The sequence below is a fragment of the Mus musculus genome, chromosome 9 (genome assembly GCF_000001635.26).
Source record: "Mus musculus strain C57BL/6J chromosome 9, GRCm38.p6 C57BL/6J".
Lineage (NCBI taxonomy): Eukaryota > Metazoa > Chordata > Mammalia > Rodentia > Muridae > Mus > Mus musculus.
Genome location: NC_000075.6, coordinates 63,131,188 through 63,150,564, shown reverse-complemented (window position 1 = coordinate 63,150,564; position 19,377 = coordinate 63,131,188). Strand labels below are relative to the sequence as shown.

At 54.9% G+C, this 19,377-nt stretch overlaps 1 protein-coding gene and 1 non-coding gene across 7 annotated transcripts; one reads left to right on the top strand and one right to left on the bottom strand.

Annotated features, from left to right (window-relative positions):
* Nucleotides 1-1,603: 1,603 nt before the first annotated feature.
* On the top strand, nt 1,604-12,401 carry Skor1 (SKI family transcriptional corepressor 1). 6 transcript variants are annotated; one of them, NM_001163758.1, is made up of 9 exons: nt 1,604-1,705; nt 3,987-6,183; nt 7,169-7,265; nt 8,211-8,321; nt 8,780-8,851; nt 10,134-10,208; nt 10,437-10,511; nt 11,002-11,067; nt 11,600-12,401. In NM_001163758.1, exons 2-9 carry the CDS (start codon nt 3,997-3,999, stop codon nt 11,692-11,694), a joined length of 2,778 nt encoding a protein of 925 aa, NP_001157230.1. In that variant the 5' UTR covers nt 1,604-1,705; nt 3,987-3,996; the 3' UTR covers nt 11,695-12,401. The 6 variants fall into 6 exon arrangements, with proteins under 6 accessions (NP_001157230.1, XP_006510973.1, XP_006510972.1 ...); XM_006510910.4 differs by lacking the exon at nt 1,604-1,705 and adding an exon at nt 1,726-3,236 and having other exon boundaries at nt 11,600-12,392; XM_006510909.4 differs by lacking the exon at nt 1,604-1,705 and adding an exon at nt 1,726-3,340 and having other exon boundaries at nt 11,600-12,392.
* Nucleotides 12,402-17,175: 4,774 nt separating this feature from the next.
* On the bottom strand, nt 17,176-17,282 carry Gm25064. Its single transcript, XR_003948530.1, has one exon. It is a non-coding gene; the product is annotated as a U6 spliceosomal RNA (small nuclear RNA).
* Between the last annotated feature and the right edge of the window lie 2,095 nt (nt 17,283-19,377).

Genomic DNA, 19,377 nt, shown 5'->3' with positions numbered 1-19,377 from the left:
CCCAAGCCACCTAATTGTACTCCAGGGCCCTTCCATGAGGTCTCCTCGAGCCAGAGAGAAAAGAACAGGAAAGGAGCTCGAGAGAAGCAGAGGAGAAGACGAAGTTAACCCATGGGAGCTGAAACCCAGGAGGGAAGAGGGCCCAGAGCCTGGAGCCCGAAGGAAAACAGGAGGGCGGGGGCGGGGGCGACCCCGAGCCGCTACCCGCGGAAGATTTATGGAACCACTCAGGTTCCAAGGGCAGGCTGCACTCGCCTCTGCTGCTGTCGCCAGTAGCCGCTGTGGCCGCTGCGCCCCCTGCCCGGGCGGCCCACCGCGCCCCGGGCCATCCCTGCCATTATTAACTTCTGTTTGATTAGGGTAATTGCTCAAACTTGGGTTGGACAGTATGATTAATTACAGTTTAATTAACGTGTCCATTAAGGACACTTAATGCCACGGGGGGCAGGAAGAGGAGGTGGAAATGGCCAAGGGGGCGCCCAAAAACAGGAGAGGGGTGTGCTACTAGTAACTCATGGATTAAGACGAAAAGAGACCTGACAGAAGGATGAGAGAGAGAGAGAGAGAGAGAGAGAGAGAGAGAGAGAGAGAGGGAAATATGCTTTAGAGTATTTAGAGTATAAAGAAAGTACCAAGGGGTGGTGACGTCCAAAATATTTGGACCCCTCACCGCTAGAGAACAGCGACGTCGACCAAGTAGTTGACCCCTCGCACTCTCTAATTATGACTTGGCGTTTGCCTTAAACCTGTTAGAGATAAGAGATACTGGGGTTGGGGCACAAACCCAAGTCCCCAGCCGTCCCTTGCCCAGTGAAGAAAGCAGAAGGGTGACTTTCACAATAATGCATTCTAGCCTGCTCCCAGAGTCAGGAGCCTTGGGGCGCTGCGCCTGCCCCTTCCCGGTTGCGCTCCCCAGCGCTCAGTACTCCATCCCAGTCTGGACGGCCCGTCTGGGTCTCCAGGGCAAACTCTTAGTTCCACTGTCCTTGCAGCGGGAGCGCGATGTGACCCTCCCTACTCCCCTTTCTTTTGAGTAACCCTCAACTCCACCACCCAGCCCGGCTTCGGGCCCTCGGTGGCAATGGCTAGCTTTGGACCCTAGCGCTTGGTTATGGGGGGCGGGGGGGACTTTCTGATCCCCTCCATCCCTTCCGCCCACTCGGCCTCTCTGGCTCGCGCAGGGCCGCAGGTGCGAGCCGCGGGCCGCAGGTGGGCGGCCGCTTACCTGGGGCGCACAGGCCCTGGGGCTGCGGAGAGGCGGCGGGCGCGGCGCGTGGCCCGCGGGCGGGCGCACCCGGGGAGGGCGCGAGGGACAGCGAGGGGTGGTGGGTGTGGCGCCCCGGCTCGCAGCTGTCAGGCGCTCCCGCCCAGCGCCGGCCTCGCCACTCCCGCCTGTGACCGAGGCCGTGCCCGCCGCTGCGCCATGAGCTCTAGGCTTCGGCTTCTTCTTCGGGCCAGTCCCCGGCCTCGGGGGCGGCGGTTCCGGGCACCGGGCTCCGTTCCGGGGACCCTGGCGCCCCGTGCCTGTTGAGAGCGGGAGGGGCCGCGGGTGGCAGCGCGGGGAGCGGGGTTGCGCGGCTGTGCGCGCGCGCGGGGAGGGGCCGCGCCGTCACCCGGAGAGCCCGGCGGATCCCCGACTCCCGCCCGCCGCTCCGCCCGCCGCGCACCTCCGCTCGCCGCTTGCCCGGCTCCAGCCGCCCGCACGGTGAGTACCTGCGATCGCGAGCCCACAGCCCCCGCGCCGGCCGCCGCAGCGCTTCTTTCGTTGACTTCTCCTTTAGACTCTGTGGCGGTTGTTTCCTATCCTAACAAACGACTCCACAGCCTCGCTGCCACCGCTGCCCACCTCCCGCCTGCTTAACCTCGCTAGGCTCGCCCCTCGAGCCACAGGAGCGGGCCAGGGGGTCCCCATGCCGCCCTGAGCACTGCTCCTTGTCCCTGAGTGCGGCCCTTCGTTGGTGCTTTCTTCTTTGGCCCTCGAAATGCTGTTTCCTTCCTAGGGTCCCTCACTTCTCCGGGCTCCAAGGCCAAAAGCCCTTTGGGAAAACCCCTTGGGGACTCAGGAGCCCCAGCTTCAGGTGGACGCTCCAGGCTCAGGGTGTCCTCTTCACTCTATGCGGGCCCGGTACATTTGCCCAGAAATCCCAGAAGCCATCGTCATTTCCCACAGCTGCGGGCCCCCTTAGCCACCTCCTCAGCCTGTGTGAGAGCCGTCCCTGGGACACCTAGCTCGCCTTGTTGACCCCTCAGCCAGGGAGTTAGCACAGTAGTTTGCTTGCCTCCTAAAATGTTACTGGGGATTTCAGTGACAAGGGAGGATCAACTTGCCTCAGTTTGACTGGAAGAGATGAAACAGATAATAAATAGGTTGATACTTGAACAAGATACAAGATAGATGGGAGAAAGAGCGGTGAGCTGGCAGCGACAGACAGCTCAGGGACAGATAAGATCGACAAATAAGTATCTAAGCAAACAGAGGGAGGGAAAGATACCTGCAGACCAAAGATGCCAGGTTCTTAGCTTTGGAATTCGGATCCCTGTTAGAGTGAAGCTACCCCTCTGAAATGGATTTGCTTTTCCAGCCAAGTTCGGAGGAGGGAGTCCTAGGGACTAGATTGGCGGCAAGAGCGCCTGCCGCCCAGCATTGGGTCCATGGAGCCCTGAGTGTCTGAAGACACGTGAGGTGACTGGGCGACCTAGAAGGCCCTAAACATCAATTCCTGGGTCCTCCACCAGGCTAGACTGTGGATACAGCTTCCTCTCTGCCTTCTCCAGAGATCAAAGCGAGGGACCAGCAGCAACTTTTTAGTGCTTGGAGTTTTACAGTGGCTTCCAAGAGTGGCCAAGATTCCTTCTAGCCCATCTGAGCTGATGTCGGGGCATGAAGGATACTCAAAGAGGAGTCACCCCCACAAAAGGAGCAGCCCAGAGCCTGGGGAGCCTGTGTTGGGTCTGAGTAAGAAAAGCTGTGTGGAAGAGGACAGAAAGCTCAGGGGCATGTTTCCAAAGCTAAAAAGTGACTCCAGAGAAACGCCTGTGAGAACCTCTCTGTCCCAAGCGCTGACAAGAGGGGAGCCGGCTTTAGTCTGGAATGCAGCTAAAAAATGCAGAAAATGTGGTTAGAGACTGCGTGATCCCGGCCTAACTGATGGCTGGCAAGAAAGCGTTTTGTAAACCCAGCTGGACTCTTTCTGCTCAAGGAACACCGGGCTCAAGGAGTCAGAAGAGAAGTACAGGTTTGTGCAAACCGGTACTGTTGTCCCTGGAAGCCGGTCACCACGAAGATAGGTGCATTGGGGGCCACCCGAGGTCGTGGTGCACGCGACAAGCTTTGGAAAGGGTAGGGTTCAGCACCGCGAACAGCAGTGGCCTCCTCCTCTTCCTTCTATCCTCCTCCTTCAACCTCCATCCCTCCCCCTTCTCCCTGCCCCCACCCCTACATCCTGCAGTTTGTGATGGGCAGTGAGTGCCCCTCCTTCGCCTCCCCACCTCTCCCTTCACTGCCCCCGCCCGCACGCGTGCATGCGCGACTGAGCAGAGGGGCCGCTGGTCCCTGAAGTCCGGGCTTCAGGACCCTGGCGGGCAGGGCGAGCTGTGAGGTAGCTGAAGGCACGCAAACCTGAGTGCCGGCTGGAAAGCCTGGATTTGGCTATGGCATTGCTGTGTGGCCTTGGGCAAGTCACTCTCCGTCTCTGGGTCCCACTTCCTTTCCAATCTGAAAACAGGATTGGTTTCCTGGCAGCCGGGGCTTTCCTGAGGTTTCGATTTTCCCTTTTCCTCCCTTAGCCCCCCGGGTGCTTTTGTTTCAGCTCAGAAGCTGGTCTGAATAACAAAAGGGGCCAGTCCGTGGGACGAATGAGCTTGAGCTCCCCACTGCCAAGTAACCCCCTCGCACCCCACACGTTGCGCCCCGCTGGGCGGGCCTGAACCTAGGTAGCGGCGCTAAAAAAATGGCTCATCTGCTCTCTGCTCTCTCTGTTTCGCAGGAGCGGCGGCATGGAGGCTCTCACCACTCAGCTGGGGCCGGGACGCGAGGGCAGCTCCTCTCCCAACTCCAAGCAAGAGCTGCAGCCCTACTCGGGATCCAGCGCCCTTAAACCCAACCAGGTGGGCGAGACGTCGCTGTACGGGGTACCCATCGTGTCGCTGGTCATTGATGGGCAGGAGCGCCTGTGCCTAGCCCAGATCTCCAACACCCTGCTCAAAAACTACAGCTACAATGAGATCCACAACCGCCGCGTGGCCCTGGGCATCACATGCGTGCAATGCACGCCGGTGCAGCTGGAGATACTGCGTCGGGCCGGGGCCATGCCCATCTCCTCTCGCCGCTGTGGTATGATCACAAAACGAGAGGCCGAACGCCTGTGCAAGTCGTTCCTGGGCGAGCACAAGCCCCCCAAACTGCCTGAGAACTTCGCCTTTGACGTGGTGCACGAGTGCGCATGGGGCTCTCGGGGCAGCTTCATCCCTGCCCGTTACAACAGCTCTCGTGCTAAGTGCATCAAGTGCGGCTACTGCAGTATGTATTTCTCTCCCAACAAGTTCATCTTCCATTCGCACCGCACACCCGACGCCAAGTACACTCAGCCCGACGCCGCCAACTTTAACTCGTGGCGTCGGCACCTCAAACTCAGTGACAAGTCGGCCACCGACGAACTGAGCCACGCTTGGGAGGACGTCAAGGCTATGTTTAATGGCGGTACGCGCAAGCGGACCTTCTCCCTGCAAGGGGGCGGCGGAGGCGGCGCTAATAGCGGGTCTGGTGGTGCAGGGAAGGGCGGCGCTGGTGGCGGTGGCGGTCCAGGGTGCGGCTCAGAGATGGCCCCAGGCCCACCGCCCCACAAAAGTCTGCGCTGCGGTGAAGACGAGGCGGCTGGGCCTCCCGGGCCACCTCCACCGCATCCGCAGCGCGCACTTGGCCTGGCGGCGGCAGCTAGTGGCCCTGCAGGACCTGGAGGACCTGGGGGCAGCGCAGGGGTTCGCAGCTACCCGGTGATTCCAGTGCCCAGCAAAGGTTTTGGCCTCTTGCAAAAGCTGCCCCCGCCTCTTTTCCCGCATCCTTACGGTTTCCCCACAGCATTCGGCCTATGTCCCAAAAAGGACGACCCAGTGTTGGTCGCCGGAGAACCCAAGGGAGGCCCTGGCACCGGGAGCAGTGGGGGCGCTGGCACCGCCGCGGGTGCGGGTGGCCCGGGAGCTGGCCACTTGCCCCCAGGAGCAGGGCCCGGCCCTGGTGGCGGCACAATGTTCTGGGGACATCAACCTTCCGGCGCAGCCAAGGACGCAGCGGCGGTAGCTGCCGCAGCTGCCGCCGCCACTGTATACCCGACGTTTCCCATGTTCTGGCCAGCAGCCGGGAGCCTCCCGGTGCCTCCTTACCCGGCCGCTCAGAGCCAAGCTAAGGCCGTAGCGGCCGCGGTGGCTGCGGCTGCTGCTGCAGCGGCGGCGGCGGCTGGCGGGGGCGGTCCTGAGTCTTTGGACGGTGCCGAGCCAGCTAAAGAGGGCAGCCTCGGTACGGAGGAGCGCTGCCCGAGCGCTCTATCCCGCGGGCCCCTGGACGAGGACGGTGCGGACGAGGCGCTGCCACCGTCTCTGGGTCCCCTGCCCCCTCCGCCACCGCCACCTGCTCGCAAAAGCTCCTACGTGTCAGCCTTCCGACCCGTAGTTAAGGATGCAGAGAGCATCGCTAAGCTCTACGGCAGCGCGCGCGAGGCCTATGGCTCCGGACCTGCTCGCGGGCCAGTGCCCGGCACCGGGACCGGAGGGGGCTACGTGAGCCCGGACTTTCTGAGCGAGGGCAGCTCCAGCTATCATTCTGCCTCGCCCGACGTGGACACCGCGGACGAACCGGAGGTGGACGTAGAGTCCAACCGCTTCCCCGACGAGGAGGGAGCCCAGGACGACACCGAGCCCAGGGCACCCAGCACGGGAGGTGGCCCAGACGGCGACCAGCCTGCTGGGCCCCCATCTGTTACATCCTCAGGCGCCGACGGCCCCACAGACTCTGCGGATGGCGATAGTCCTCGCCCTCGCCGCCGCCTTGGGCCACCGCCCGCTATCAGATCCGCATTCGGGGACCTGGTGGCCGATGATGTGGTGCGGAGAACTGAGCGGAGTCCACCAAGCGGCGGCTATGAGCTGCGAGAGCCTTGCGGGCCCCTGGGAGGCCCCGGGGCGGCCAAGGTGAGCCTGGTGCACCTCGCCGGTGGCGCCTCCTCCCTTACGCCATTCTGCCCTCGTACACAGCCGCTGCGGGCCAGGTGTGGGAACTGGGATTCTGTTCTGTTGTGGCGGACGAGCAGCAGGTCCCAGCTGCTCTTCGCAGCCCCAGCCGGGGGCGCGCTGTGGCATTGGGCTCGCTGGGAGGGACGCAGGGCTGAGGGATTCGGAAAATCCGGGGGACTGGCCTGAGAAACAGCGAGTGCGATTTTGGATTTGTTGATGCGGGAGGTGAGGAGAGTTGCAGAGACAGTTAGGCACCCAGAAAGAGAGACAAAGGGTCTGGAGGAAGAAAGAGGTAGAAAGAAAGGGCCTGAGGACCAGAGAAAGAAGCCCTGGAGGCCAGGCCCAACGTGTGTGCCTGCACGCGTAAGGATGACACCCGAGGAACACCATAGTAGCGAGAGAAGAGGGCAGCCTCTTGCCAAGAAGAATCTCTAGATGTACTAACTAGCAGTTTTCTGAGTCTTTTCCAACTCTGGCCTAAGAAACTACACAGCTCTGGGCTGGAAAACCTAAGCTTGCGGGCTCTTTGGTTGTCAGGGACGCGGCAGGAGGGCAAGTCGTGTGTGGCCAGAGCGAAGGATTGGCTGTTTTGAAAGTAGATGCGCATACTTGTCCATTTACGCTGGGTTTATTAAAGCAGAAACCATTGCCCGCGCGAGAAAGCCATCCTTTAGGCTGGCAACGACACAGAGAGGAAAGGTAGCTCTCAGGAAGTGAGCATAGAACGTGGGGGTGGCTTTGGACAGCCGCTGGCTTGAAAGCGGCTTTGTGTTTTAAGTAATTTGTTCCGGAGTACCAAAGATTATCCCAAATCCACTACGGTACGTCATCACTGCGTTCAGGTCTCCAGGGCCCACCAACCTCTGCCACACTCTCGTCCTTCCTGTTGGCCCGCTGGGCAAGGGTGTCCCGCCTAATCGCCTGTCATTTTCGGCCGTCGCAGGTGTATGCGCCTGAAAGGGACGAACACGTGAAGAGTACGGCGGTGGCGGCGGCGCTGGGGCCCGCGGCCTCTTACCTCTGCACCCCAGAGACCCACGGTAATGCCTCCTGAGGTCTCTGGCCCTTTTAATGCAGGAAGTACAGAGAGAACCCAGAGCCAAGGCAGGCCTTTCAAGGAAGGGAGGGGCGGAAAGAGACGGAGAGAAAAGGGGTGATAGAGAAAGGGGAAGAAAAACAATAGAAGAAAAAGAAAACTAAGTGTAAACTCCAAATCTCAGGGTTTGGCTACTTAAAAATAATCCCAACCCATCCCCTTTCACTCACACACGCACAATCTCCAGTACACCTCATCGGAGATTTAAACCTTTCCAAAAACCTACGCCTGCCTGACATCTCTTTTACACCATTTCATTTATCCAGAAACGTGCTTAGCCTTAGGCTGGTGGCCTTAAGGGGGTGGCCGGGCCTGATCCGGGCACAGGGTGAGGGCTAGTGGCTGCGCTCTAGGGTATCCCAAAAGGCTGCGGCCCCAATCAAGAATCACCCCTGCATTTGCATTTGGGATCCTGTTGTTAGCTGGGAAAGAGCGGAGGTGAGGGGTGGGCAACAGAAATCTAAGCCGGCCTGTGCAGCCGGGTGCGGGACAGTGTCCTACAACACCAATGCCCGGAAGGTTGTCACTTGGGTTACGATCTCTGCTGGAGTGGCGCGGACAAACCCGGCGGCCACGCGCTCTCCCGGTGCCCCAGTATCTGCGCACGCAATGTAGGTCGCTTGTCCCTGGTGGGCTCAGCTGCTTGTCTTGATCTTTTCCTGGGGGCCAGGGGCTGGGGCGGGGACGTGTAGCCCGGAACGGAGCAGACCTTGTGCAGGGGAGGGGGTACCCGGCCCAAAGCCTCAGGGCGCGCGCCTGGGCGCACAGCCGGGAACCAGAGGCGGCCACGACGTTTTTAATTAGGGCTTGGGCGCCCCAACCGAGGCCGCTCTGCAGTATCCGGGTCACGGTTTCTTTGCCTCTCCTTGAAACTCGGTCTGCCTTTTAGAGCCGGATAAGGAAGACAATCACTCGACGACAGCCGACGACTTGGAAACCAGAAAATCCTTTTCAGACCAAAGGAGTGTCTCCCAGCCAAGCCCTGCAAATACAGATCGAGGTGAGCCCCGGCAGTCCTGGCTCTCACCGGTAGCCTTGAGCTGAGGATCCAGCGCATCCGGGTCACCACAGGCTTGGAGGAAGGTTTTAATCACGAACAAACGATGCCACTGAGCAGATAGTTAACGTTGTGGGGGAGGGGCAGGCCGGGTTTCCGGACTTGTTTCCTCTCTGTTGGCATTGAGGGTCTTCTGAGTACAGGAGGTGGGTACTAAAAGGAAAGGGGAGAACCACCTCATTCACCTAGAATAGATCGAAGGGCGCCTCCTGCCAGGGTTCAGCCTCCTGAACTCACTTGCCTTCTCCCAAAATTACTGTCTTGGAAGGTGGGGAGGTGGGAAAGCCACGCGTCTGGCGTAAGTCCTTCCTTTGGCGGGATTCCCAGGAGCTCCCCTCCCCCTCCCCTCTGAAGGCTTTCCCGAGGACAGAATCCCCCTCTTACCTGCCCTTGTGTCGTAGGTGAGGATGGGCTCACTTTGGATGTCACAGGAACTCAACTGGTGGAGAAAGATATCGAGAACCTGGCCAGAGGTGAGGTTAAATGCGAGAAATGGAGCCATGAGGTACTTGAGATAGAGGGACTCTTAAGAGGAGAGGGGCTGTAGTCTCTAGTGACTCACTTCACCCAGAGGGGGTAAAAATCACCCTTTGGACACCTGGCACAGGGGTGCAGGTGAGAGCACCCAGTAAGTTTATTGGAAGTTTGGGTTCCCAAGACCTGAGTCTGTCTTGAAGGACCCGGTGAGAAAGAATTGGTCTTGATTCTGGGACTTGTAACCAGTGGGCAATGTGGGTCTCTCAAAACCCAGGGAAAATGGAGCTTTTCCTGAAGAACAAGATGGCAGACAGGCACTTATTGCAGAATGCATGAAAGGCTACCTTTCTCTCTGGGACTGAACTGTTCACATAATAATGTAGTAAGGTTGGAGCTCACTTGCAGACTAGGACACCCTCTCCTGTTGCTGCTTAGTCTTTGGGAGATTGAGGGGGGGTAGCTTAAGGGGACAGGGGTTTTGAACCCCTCTCTGGCTCAGCATCTTACATTCCTGTGTTGCCAAGGAGCCTTTTCATGGAAGGACCTAGATACTACTGAGCTCCTGCTGGGGCAGCTTGTCCTTGCACTCCCCCCAGAACAGGTTTCTGGCGGCATTGAACTGAGCCCCCACCCCCCACCCCCGCACCAGGGTGGCAAGGGGGGGGGTAGGAGCAGTGATCTTCCACTCTTCCTAGCCTCAGATTGATGTCACAACTTCAAGACCATTGTGCTTGAGAGCCTCAGTACTTCTTGAAATTGTAGACAAACTTTCTGTGTGTGTCTCTTTACTTCCTTCCTTCCTTCCTCCCTCCCTCCCTCCCTCTTTCTTTCTTTCTTTCTTTCTTTCTTTCTTTCTTTCTTTCTTTCTTTTTTTTCTGGCAAGGCTGTTCATGGTTTTATCAGATTCTCCCTGAATTGCCTTTAGAGCAGAGATTAGAAGTCTCCCTTGAAATAGGGAATGGTGGTTGTGGGGCCATCCTCTAAGGTTGAGCAGTTACTAGAAACTTAAAAACAAATGTTGGGGCCCCAGTTATTCCCGGGAGCCAGGGGTTCAGACATGTAAAATAGTTTGCACCTTCTTGAATGTGAACACCCTGGCACCTCTCCCAAGCCCCCATCGTCCATCCAAAGCTTGGAGCTCAAATGAGAAAGAAAAGCCAGAGCTTGGGACGCCTCGACTCAGGTGTCAGGACTGTTGGCCAGGACAGACCCTTGGCCCCAGTGGGTACCCTGGATTGCATCAGTCTCATACTTTACCTCTCTCCCAACCCTTCACAGAAGAATTGCAGAAATTGCTTCTGGAGCAAATGGAGCTTCGGAAGAAGCTGGAGCGGGAATTCCAGAGTCTCAAAGGTACTTCCTTCCCCGCCCCTCAACAGCTTCCCAAACCTGCCCCAGGAACTGGGTGCGGGCAGCAGCCACCGCTTGCCCCAGGGGAGAGAAGAACTCCAGGGCCCAGCGTTTCCAGCTAGGTGAAGGACTGGATGGGGGTGGGAGCAGGGGTGAGGATGGGAGGGAGCGGGAAGTGGAGCCGGGAGAGGAGGCTGTGCTTAACAGCTCTCACTTAATCAATTTGCACAGATAATTTTCAGGATCAAATGAAGAGGGAATTGGCTTATCGGGAAGAAATGGTGCAACAGCTGCAAATTGTCAGAGGTAAGACGCGAGTCAGGTGAGCGCGCGCACGGCCGTAACTGCCTCTGTCTGGCAGGAGCCGCAATGTTGGCTCAGTCATTTGGATTTAAATTGAAGGTAATTTAACAATTATTTTTTTTATTTAATATCCTTTGTATAGTCTGATTAGCCTCAGAATGGCAAGCGAGCCCAGCAAACGGCTTGCAGGCATCATTACGTGGAGTGATTGAACTTCTTAGCGCTGCAATTTCCACGGTTTCTAAATTAAAAATCGAGGCGTAAAATTACCTGGGAAGTAATGCCTAAGTTTGCTTTAATTTTGGTTAGATCCGTCTGCCTTTAAGCGCCATCCCAGGCCATTTCCTCCCCCAGCTTCCCAGCCTGCAGTTTGAAGTGTAGGTGTCCCCTCCTTAGTTTCTGGGGTGGTTTCTGTAGGGGAGAGGTTGTGCCCAGGCTGTGACCTCAGCCATCTGCCTAGAGGGTGGTCTCACAGAACTTCCATGTCTTCCAGATACCTTGTGTAACGAACTGGACCAGGAGAGGAAGGCCCGCTATGCCATCCAGCAGAAATTAAAAGGTGTGAACCCAGAAACAAAGATAAGAGACAGACAGACAGACAGACAGACAGACAGACTGAGAGAGAGTCAAGGCTGGTTGTACTATTGGGTGGGTGGGTGAATGGATGGTGAATGGTGGGTGGGTGTGTAGGTGGGTGTAGTTATGGAGATGTTTGAAAGAAAGGCGGCCTGGGTCCACGTGGATCAGAAGGGAACTGGGGTGAAATTTTATAACTTTGATGTAGGACGAAAAAGCCCATTGAGCTCTGAGCATCCGAAAATTTGCTTTCTGGCCTAACCCTAGACTGGGACAATTAGACCTCTTTGTGCCTCGGTTTCCCCGTCTGTAAAATGGGGCTAATGGACCTAAGAAATAGTTCTGACTGGCCAGAGCCTCACTCTTGCCCCTCTACCTCCCTTCTGCTCCATTGAGAATTCCTGTGCCCAAGGGCTGGATGGGTCCAGCGAGGGGGAGGGGAGACTGGTGGAGCTGGGTGGGGGGCAGGGAGGCAGGCGAGGCGGCCAACGAGGTTGGTGTGACTCTCTCTCCAGAAGCTCACGACGCCCTGCACCACTTCTCCTGCAAGATGCTGACACCCCGGCACTGCACCGGCAACTGCTCCTTCAAGCCTCCGCTGCTGCCCTAGCGCCGGCTTGGCCGCGCCCACGCGCCCTCAAGCCATGCTGCTCCTTTCTGTAAATACCCGCTGCAGTGGCGGCCCAGAGCGAGGAACAAGCCATTAGGACCTGACCGTTGTAAATACAGCCGCCCGCCCGCCGGTCCCCAGCCGGGCTCCGTTGGGTTTCCCATTGTAAATACTGCCTCGCCCCTCCTTTGAACTCCAGGGCATCAGACCTCAAGGGGTAAACTGGACCCACCGGGGAAAGAAAGGGAAGAGGGGAGACCTCTTCTACGACCCCTCCCACTCGGGCCCGAGTAGGGCCTGGGACCCCGAATGTGAATATAACGTAGCATCTTCGCTGGCTATGGCCGTGCACTCCCCGTCCTGTCCACTTCTGAAACTCTTGTTCCTAACGACAACGTGGCTATGTGCAATGGAGACAAACTGGACTGTGAGTCTCTTGGTTCAGTATTAGGTTCACTTTATTTATACTGTAAGTTATTTTACTTCCCCTGGGACCCTTTCCAGTCCTCGTTTTACATTCATTCCTCTTTGGATTTGCTTTGTGATTTTGTTGTTGTTGATGTTGTTGTTGTTGTGTAATGTAACAGCACTTTAAAAGGGCGACAACTGACTCACGAGATGGCGACCATCTTGAGCCTATTTGGGGAGACCTGTATCCGTGACTTTTGTTTTTAATAAAAAGAAAAAAAAATCTGTTACTCCTTGGGGCTGCGGAGTTGAGAGTGCATCCAGTAGGTGGAGGAGGAAGAGGGTGGGAAGGTGGAAGACGCTGCCACTCAAAGATGGGGCTTCCGGATGCAAGTGAGGACCAGTGGTCAAGGTTAGAGCGGTGGTGCTCTCTCAGGAGACCTCATAGCGCTCCAGGACCACTCTACAGATCCACCTAAAACTCACTCAATCTCCTCCCCCGCATCAGGGCTGCATCTCCCCCCCCCCCCCGGCTTTACCCGGGGAGGGGGATTACTGCCTTGTCCCCTGGACAGTGGTCCCTTCCTTCCTGCGATTTGCTTGTACAGCCGGAAAGTTAATTTTTACCCCTTACATTTCCTATGTGTGAAGTCACCTGCAGGGATTTGGGGTGCACTCAGCAAGAGAAGCCTCTCCAAGCTGTTAGGAATCCAGAATTCGATCATAATTGCTCTGCTTGCTGAAGCGGGCATCATAGACCAGGAACACTGGCCTGGTAGAAGTGAGGAGTGAAGGGCTAGAAAGGAGCTTGGCGAAACTGATCTAGAAAAGATGCTGAGAGTTTGCCGTCCCGCCCAGACAGATGCCCTGTGGTGCATCCTCAAGAAGCCTGTCTCTACCCCGAAGGAGGAAGCTCTGTCCTCATTATAATAATCTCCCCCTCCTAGTCCCAGGGCATTTTTGGAGCTGGAGAAACCAAACCCCATGAGGAATGTGAGGTCTGCTGGCTGCAGATGCAAGGGCCAGGACTCTCCCCGGGCTGTGGCCCGGAAATGCAAATCCTCACCTAGAGGCCACCAGCCTCAGTTTCTGCAAGGAAACTGCAGGAAACCCATTCTTTCCTGAGTAGTGTGGAGGACGGAACTGAAAAAGCTCTTTCTCTTACGAATTTTTCAGCCCAGACTGGCTTTCATGTCCTCCTCTGGCTAGCAAAGGTCCTGCGATGTGCCCTTTATTTTTTCCAGGTCCTCACTTCCCAATCTCCATTAAATGTCGTTCGACTGTCTCTGCCCTGAGGCTCAGGGAAACACTCCAAGAAGAAAGCCCATCTGCAGGCCGCTGCCTGGACCATCGCCTCCAAGAACAGGCTCTCAGCCTAGCACCGCAGGCTCTCCCCAAGCACTCTCTAGGGGACCTTGGAAGCGAAGTCGAAGTCGGGTCCTGCAGTTCTCTGGAGTTTCAGGCGGGGAGTTTCACTGGAGGCCTTTTGTGATGCAGGCAAGCTGGGACACAGTCTGGGTGATGGCGAAGAGAAGCAGATGCTGAGCCCCTTGCACGGGTGAAACCCAAGACTACTCAGTCCCTGGGCTGTGGCTGAGACCCTTCAAGCCTCGGATACTGAGAGAACAAGACTGGTGTGGAAGTAAGGGTGGTGGGGTCAACCAGGCAAACTGTAGGGCTCCCTCTTGCTATTCTCTTTCTGGGATCCCCAAGGCCTTGGAATCATTTATGTAGGGGTGAGGTAAAAAGGGCATGGTTACTCTGCTCACTTCTGGGCTGCACCCACCGCGAAAGTGAGACCCACTTAGGAAGTGACTTGTGTTCCCAGGGCACCCCTGCAGGAGAGGACACTTGCAGATTGCATTCGAGTATTCTGTGGTCTCAATGCATCTAAATGCACAACCCTTTTCTGTAAAATGGGCAGGACAGTTGCCACCTAAGCCCGAAGGTCCGTGGCTACACACCAACTAAGGAGTCTGGAGAATATTGAATTCTCGCGTTTTCCCTCCAAACTCCCCCAAAGTGGAAAAAAGTATACAGGGACCTTGGGCTAGCCAGAAGGAGAGCCTCAGATGGTAGGGAGCCTCTCAGGGTTGGAGGTGTTGGTGGATTCGACCTAGAAAGTTCCATCGCGCAAAAAAATAAAACAAACTACAAAACACAGAAACCCTCCTGGGCTCTGCATCACTTAGAAATGGCTTGTTCCCCCCCAAAATGTTAATAACCAAACGATTGGTATGGATGTAATTATCAATAATTATACGAATTATTGCTGATTGCGGGGCTCGTAGCTACTTTAATTAGCTTACCAGATTCTAATTAAGTTAAATGAAACATTAATAGAGAAAATATGCTTTAAAAAAAAACCCAGGATTTTTAATGTCTATTTCTCGCCACAATGTTGCCACCTTGCGACGAACTTTAGGCATTACAGCCATCGCAAGCGGCTCAGACACCTTCGCTCTAGCAGAGAAAAGTGTGCTTGCGGGATTAAGGGGGATTGTGGACACCGGATTTCTCCGGGTGTTTGCTTTGGCAACTCTGTTTCCCTGCGTTCCCTACAAGACTCTGCCTCTGGAATACAGGTCCGGAGCTGGGGAGCTATGTAAACATGCCCGTCCACGTCCTTTCTCTAGAGGAACTCCATCCCTTTTGGGAGCTGCGTGGGACAGATTGTCGCTCTCCACCACTGCGACAAACCTTTCCTAAGAGACTAAGTAGAGAGATGTTTTATGCCCTTGAGACACCAGTAAATTGCTTCTCACCTCTGTCTCCTCTGCCAATGGGTTCCTCACGTCCCTGGCACAGCTAACTTCTGAGTTCTACAGGGCTTCAGGTTCCTGAGTCTAGGAGGACACTTACTTTCTTGTTATCTTTGGCTGTATGAGTCGGCCTCCCAGGGGACCACAAGTACCTCCACAACTAAGGTCATATCTTATTTTTCCTCCAACGGTACACGGTGCCCACGTGGAATATCCACGTGAAAGGATAGTTCATCTAGGTGCTGGAAACGTCTGAGGGAAGGGATCCCCAGGTGCTTCCGGACAACAGCCACTGAGATGCAATTACGCTCATTTACATAAGGTTAATTAAGCTCGAGAGCTCGCTGCTCTCAAAGAAGATCCTTCATCAATAGAATTAGTGTTGGGGCAGGGTGTCGAGTAATTTATCATCAACTTAGGAAAGAAAACCCTTCCTCCTGTCCCAACTGTGTCTCAAGAACACTACCTCCACATTTTGCAAGCCCATGGTTCACACATTCCCAACTACCCTGCCACACCGTACAACCGTAAGCCTTTGCAGATATGCAACTCTCACCTAGAATCCGGATCGCCAGTAGAAGCAAAACTGCCCTTCACGACCCCTCCATGCTTTCCATCATTCTAAACAGCCTCACCTGGTCCTCCCCATCCAGAGGCCCCGGTGGTGTTCGGTGATGTGCTAAGAGTATAAACTCTGTAACCAAGTTCTCTGCCTCTCCTTGTGTGGTAGGGAACCCACAACAAGAGTTGGAACTCTGTTTCTGCTTAAAACATGACTTCATGCAGGGATGAGCTAATGCAGGTAAACCCTGGAAGACAGTCTGGGTGAAGAAGAGCTAGCACATCTGTGTGTGATAGGAAAGGACACACCCCCATAGGGCATTATCCAGTCTGTGGACCTCCCCTCCTCTAGCGCCCACGAAAGGGGACAGAGCAGTGCTCTCTCCAGCCTGGCCTTCTGAGCTTTCTGAAGACACTTGAAAGCAGCCATAAAAACCCACGTTGGAAAGACATCATAAGGTGCCAACGTTGGATGGCTACAGGTGGCCAAAGGGGCAAGAGATTGGCCCAAGTATTTGAGCAAGTTAGAGTAGAGCCAGAAAAGACAATCAGGGCTTTAGATTTTTTTTTTTTTCCTAGCCCTAAGGATTGCATACCCCAACAGAATGCCAGGTCCTGTCCTTAAGATTCAGGGGGTTTCTACTGAGTTCCTATACCACTCCATTCCAACATAAGCGATCCTGCCAGTCCTTCCTGTCGGAGGATGAAGCACCACACTAGTATCCGTAGTGACTTTGATTGACAGCACTCTGGGAGATAATTTAAAACTGTTTATCCAAATGGGACATCTGATTGAAACAGAACTGTTGATACGATTCTAGGCCAGTCTATGCTTTAAAGGAAGGCGGAAAGCCGAGGCGCAAGGAGTCCCACAGATCTTGATTCAGCCACTGTAATCAGGAAGGGGTCATGTCACCTCCACAGACTAAAACAGAAATATATACAGAGTGGTACGCTGCTCTACAGCCAGCGGCGGCATGTGGGGTTCACCTAGTCCACCCTGGTCTTCAGGGCTGATCACAGGTGTCACTGGGGCGAGCCCGGGAACCGCAGGCGTCCCAGGGGCTGCAGAGCCCACGCGCGGGCTCAGGAACCAGGGAAGCACATACCCCATTTTTCTTTGAGGAAGAAATTGGTATGTCAGAAAGCACTGAGTAAATCAGCACAGGAAATTTGAACTTAAGGAGGGTGGTCGTTTCTTCTTCATCTTGATGGTTAAGATTTAAGCATTATTTATGCACTAGTTATTTGGCAATAACTAGTAAATATTGTGCAACCAGGAAATTTTGCTTCCATAGCCAGTGTCTCTTCAAAGGTATCAGACCTAGTTTTAAAGGCTTGCTAGTCTCGCCCAGGTGACTCTACGGCTTTAGCAAAACCATTCCTTAGGGCTAAGGTGAAGAAATAGGTTATTGAGGAGGGGAGAGATGAGCTGGAGCCAGGTGTGGTAGTGCACGCCTGTAATCCCAGCAATGGGGACGTGGAGGCAGGAAGAGCTTAAGTTTGAGGTTATCCTAGACTGTATAGCAAACTCGGGGTCATGGTGGAACCTGTGAGACCTATCTCAAAAATTAAAATAAGTCACAAACTGCAACTGAAGCCCATGGATAAGGCGCATTGCAAAGTGATGGGTCTGCTTATGTCACGCCTCACATTCCTTCCTTGAGTACAATGGTTCGATTTAGTCAAGCAAAAGGTAAAACCGTTGGGGCTGTTTTGGACTTCATGAGGGAAAAAAAAATTAAGTAGGAAAAATATGGAACGCTTCACGAATTTGCGTGTCATCCTTGCGCAGGGGCCATGCTAATCTTCTCTGTATCGTTCCAATTTTAGTATATGTGCTGCCGAAGCGAGCACGAACAGCCCATTTTCTCAGGAAGTATATAAGGACAAAATTTTAAGTTCCTTTTAGATTATGGTGAGAAGTTTCTATATTGTTTTCAAAATCAATGACTCCCCAAAGTAGTACCTTCTAGGTTTTATGTTATATGTTCGAAATTTTTTTATTTAGACTCAGAGTAAGTTCATTTATATTCGAAAACTCTTTTTACATTGTATATGCAAATGAGGGGACGATGGGAAACAGACTTGTTCGGGACTGAGCTGTGCGCAGCCCTGAAGTCACAGTCCGCCACGTGATGCGCGCTGTGCACGCGCCCGACCGCACCGGGATCGCGCCCAGCCGCGCAGGGCCCCGCTGTATCCTAGGGACCAGGCGACGAGCATAGGGCGTAGGTTGCAAGCGGCTCATCTAGCCAGCCCGGCTTCTGAGGCTCTCCACCCACGAATCGGTCGCCGAAGCGGCCTGCTCTAGGTGTATGGGGTGTGAGGGCAATCTTGGCCTTAGTTTCCCCGACTTGTTGGAAACAGCGCCCTACCGTTGCTGGCAGTGGTTGCGGGGGAGTGGGGAGAGGCCACTCTCGCTGCTACTGCGTTTACTAAGGGCCAGGCACTTTAAAGTCCCCGCACCTCGCAGGTTAGGAAACTGAGGCTCTGGCAGGTTAAGCCAAGTGGGCCTGCGCGCCCTGAAAAGAAAGTGAGATTTGGGTGCAAACCTGGTTCAGAGGCCGGTCTCTTCTCCTGCGCAGTAGGACTCCGAAGAAAGAGTCTAACCTTTGCGGGTTAGACTTTACCCCCAAACTCAGACTACTTTGCCTCTTGTCCTTCTTTGCTCTGACAAACCCAGAGCGCCGACTGTCGCCCCCGACTCTTTAAGAGACAGTGAGCAGGGAGCTCCGGTGTCAGCGAGGGACACGCACAAGCACACACTTACACCGCGAAATGACTGTACAGGAGGGGGTCACTGAGCGATCTTTGAATAGTGACTTGATACACAGGCAGCCCTGAGAGGACAGGGACAGAGATTCCCAGGCAAAAGCCACGCAAGTCAGTTCCAGTCACCAGAGTCGGATACCACAAGGGAGGCCACGAGCGAGGCACCAGGGGCCTGGGCGCAGTGCTCGGCCTGCACGCGGTTAGACGGCAGGACCCGTGCACAGCCTAGGCAGAGAAGCCGCTGGCCTGGCTTTTGGAGCTGAGTCCCCACCCCACCCCCTCCTACCTGTTTTCAATAAGATGGAAATCAGGTGCAAGCCGCCCAGCTTCTCACGTGACCTCTCTCTAAATACGCAGTAAGCAACTGCAAAACTCAGAATGCTAATAATGGCCTTTATTGAGTGAAAAGAGCTAATTTGGGCAATGATGTTTCCCTCGGATTTACAAAAGGGAATTGCAAATAACCAAGCCGTAATAGCATTAATGGGAGATGATGCTAAACTTCAATCAGCATCCACGTTTGTTTTTCACGGATTTAGAAGGAGAGTCTTTTCGACACAGTGGCTGCTCACACGTATCACGGTGACAGGTACAGCCGGTGGGTTCATAACTGCCTTATTGTGCAAGCCGGCAGAAAACAGACCTGGATCTTGTTCACCGTTCCTGACTATTTGAAGCCGGAGGTGGTCCGTTTGGTTCTGTTGTCTGCTTTTTTCTTGTCCAGCGGTTATGAAGCCGAGGAATCAGGGTTCTAGTTCCACTCTTTCTGGCTCCGGTCCTGTTTTAGCTTGTAAGAAGCAGGCTACAGAGCACAGTTAACTGCTAATGTCTGGTTCAGCCTTGATGTGCTGCGGTTGTATAACTTAAAGGTTTTCCTGAGAGAATATAATTAGCAAGATGTAAAAATTCCAAGGTGGCTCAGTGGGTAATCAGGCTATGTCTGATGACCTGGGTTTGATCTCTGGGACCCACATGATAGGGAGAGAGAACTGATTCACTAATAAGTTGTCCTCTGACCTCCGTATGTGTGTGCCATGGCACACACCCAACCACACACATATGCAAAATGATAGGTAACAAAATCTTGAGTCCTAATATGACTTTTGTATTCTGTTTACAAAGGTAAAATATGCTGGGCGTCCCTGAGGTGTGCAAACCTCCCACTGCAAATGGATCT

Bases quoted from the DNA above. Each gene is read 5' to 3' on its own strand.
- Skor1 (NM_172446.3), top strand. From the start codon at position 3,652: ATGGCATTGCTGTGTGGCCTTGGGCAAGTCACTCTCCGTCTCTGGGTC. The intron at 3,759-3,986 runs GTTTCGATTTTC...TCTGTTTCGCAG, and splicing joins GCAGCCGGGGCTTTCCTGAG to GAGCGGCGGCATGGAGGCTC. The intron at 8,852-10,133 runs GTGAGGTTAAAT...AACCCTTCACAG, and splicing joins TATCGAGAACCTGGCCAGAG to AAGAATTGCAGAAATTGCTT.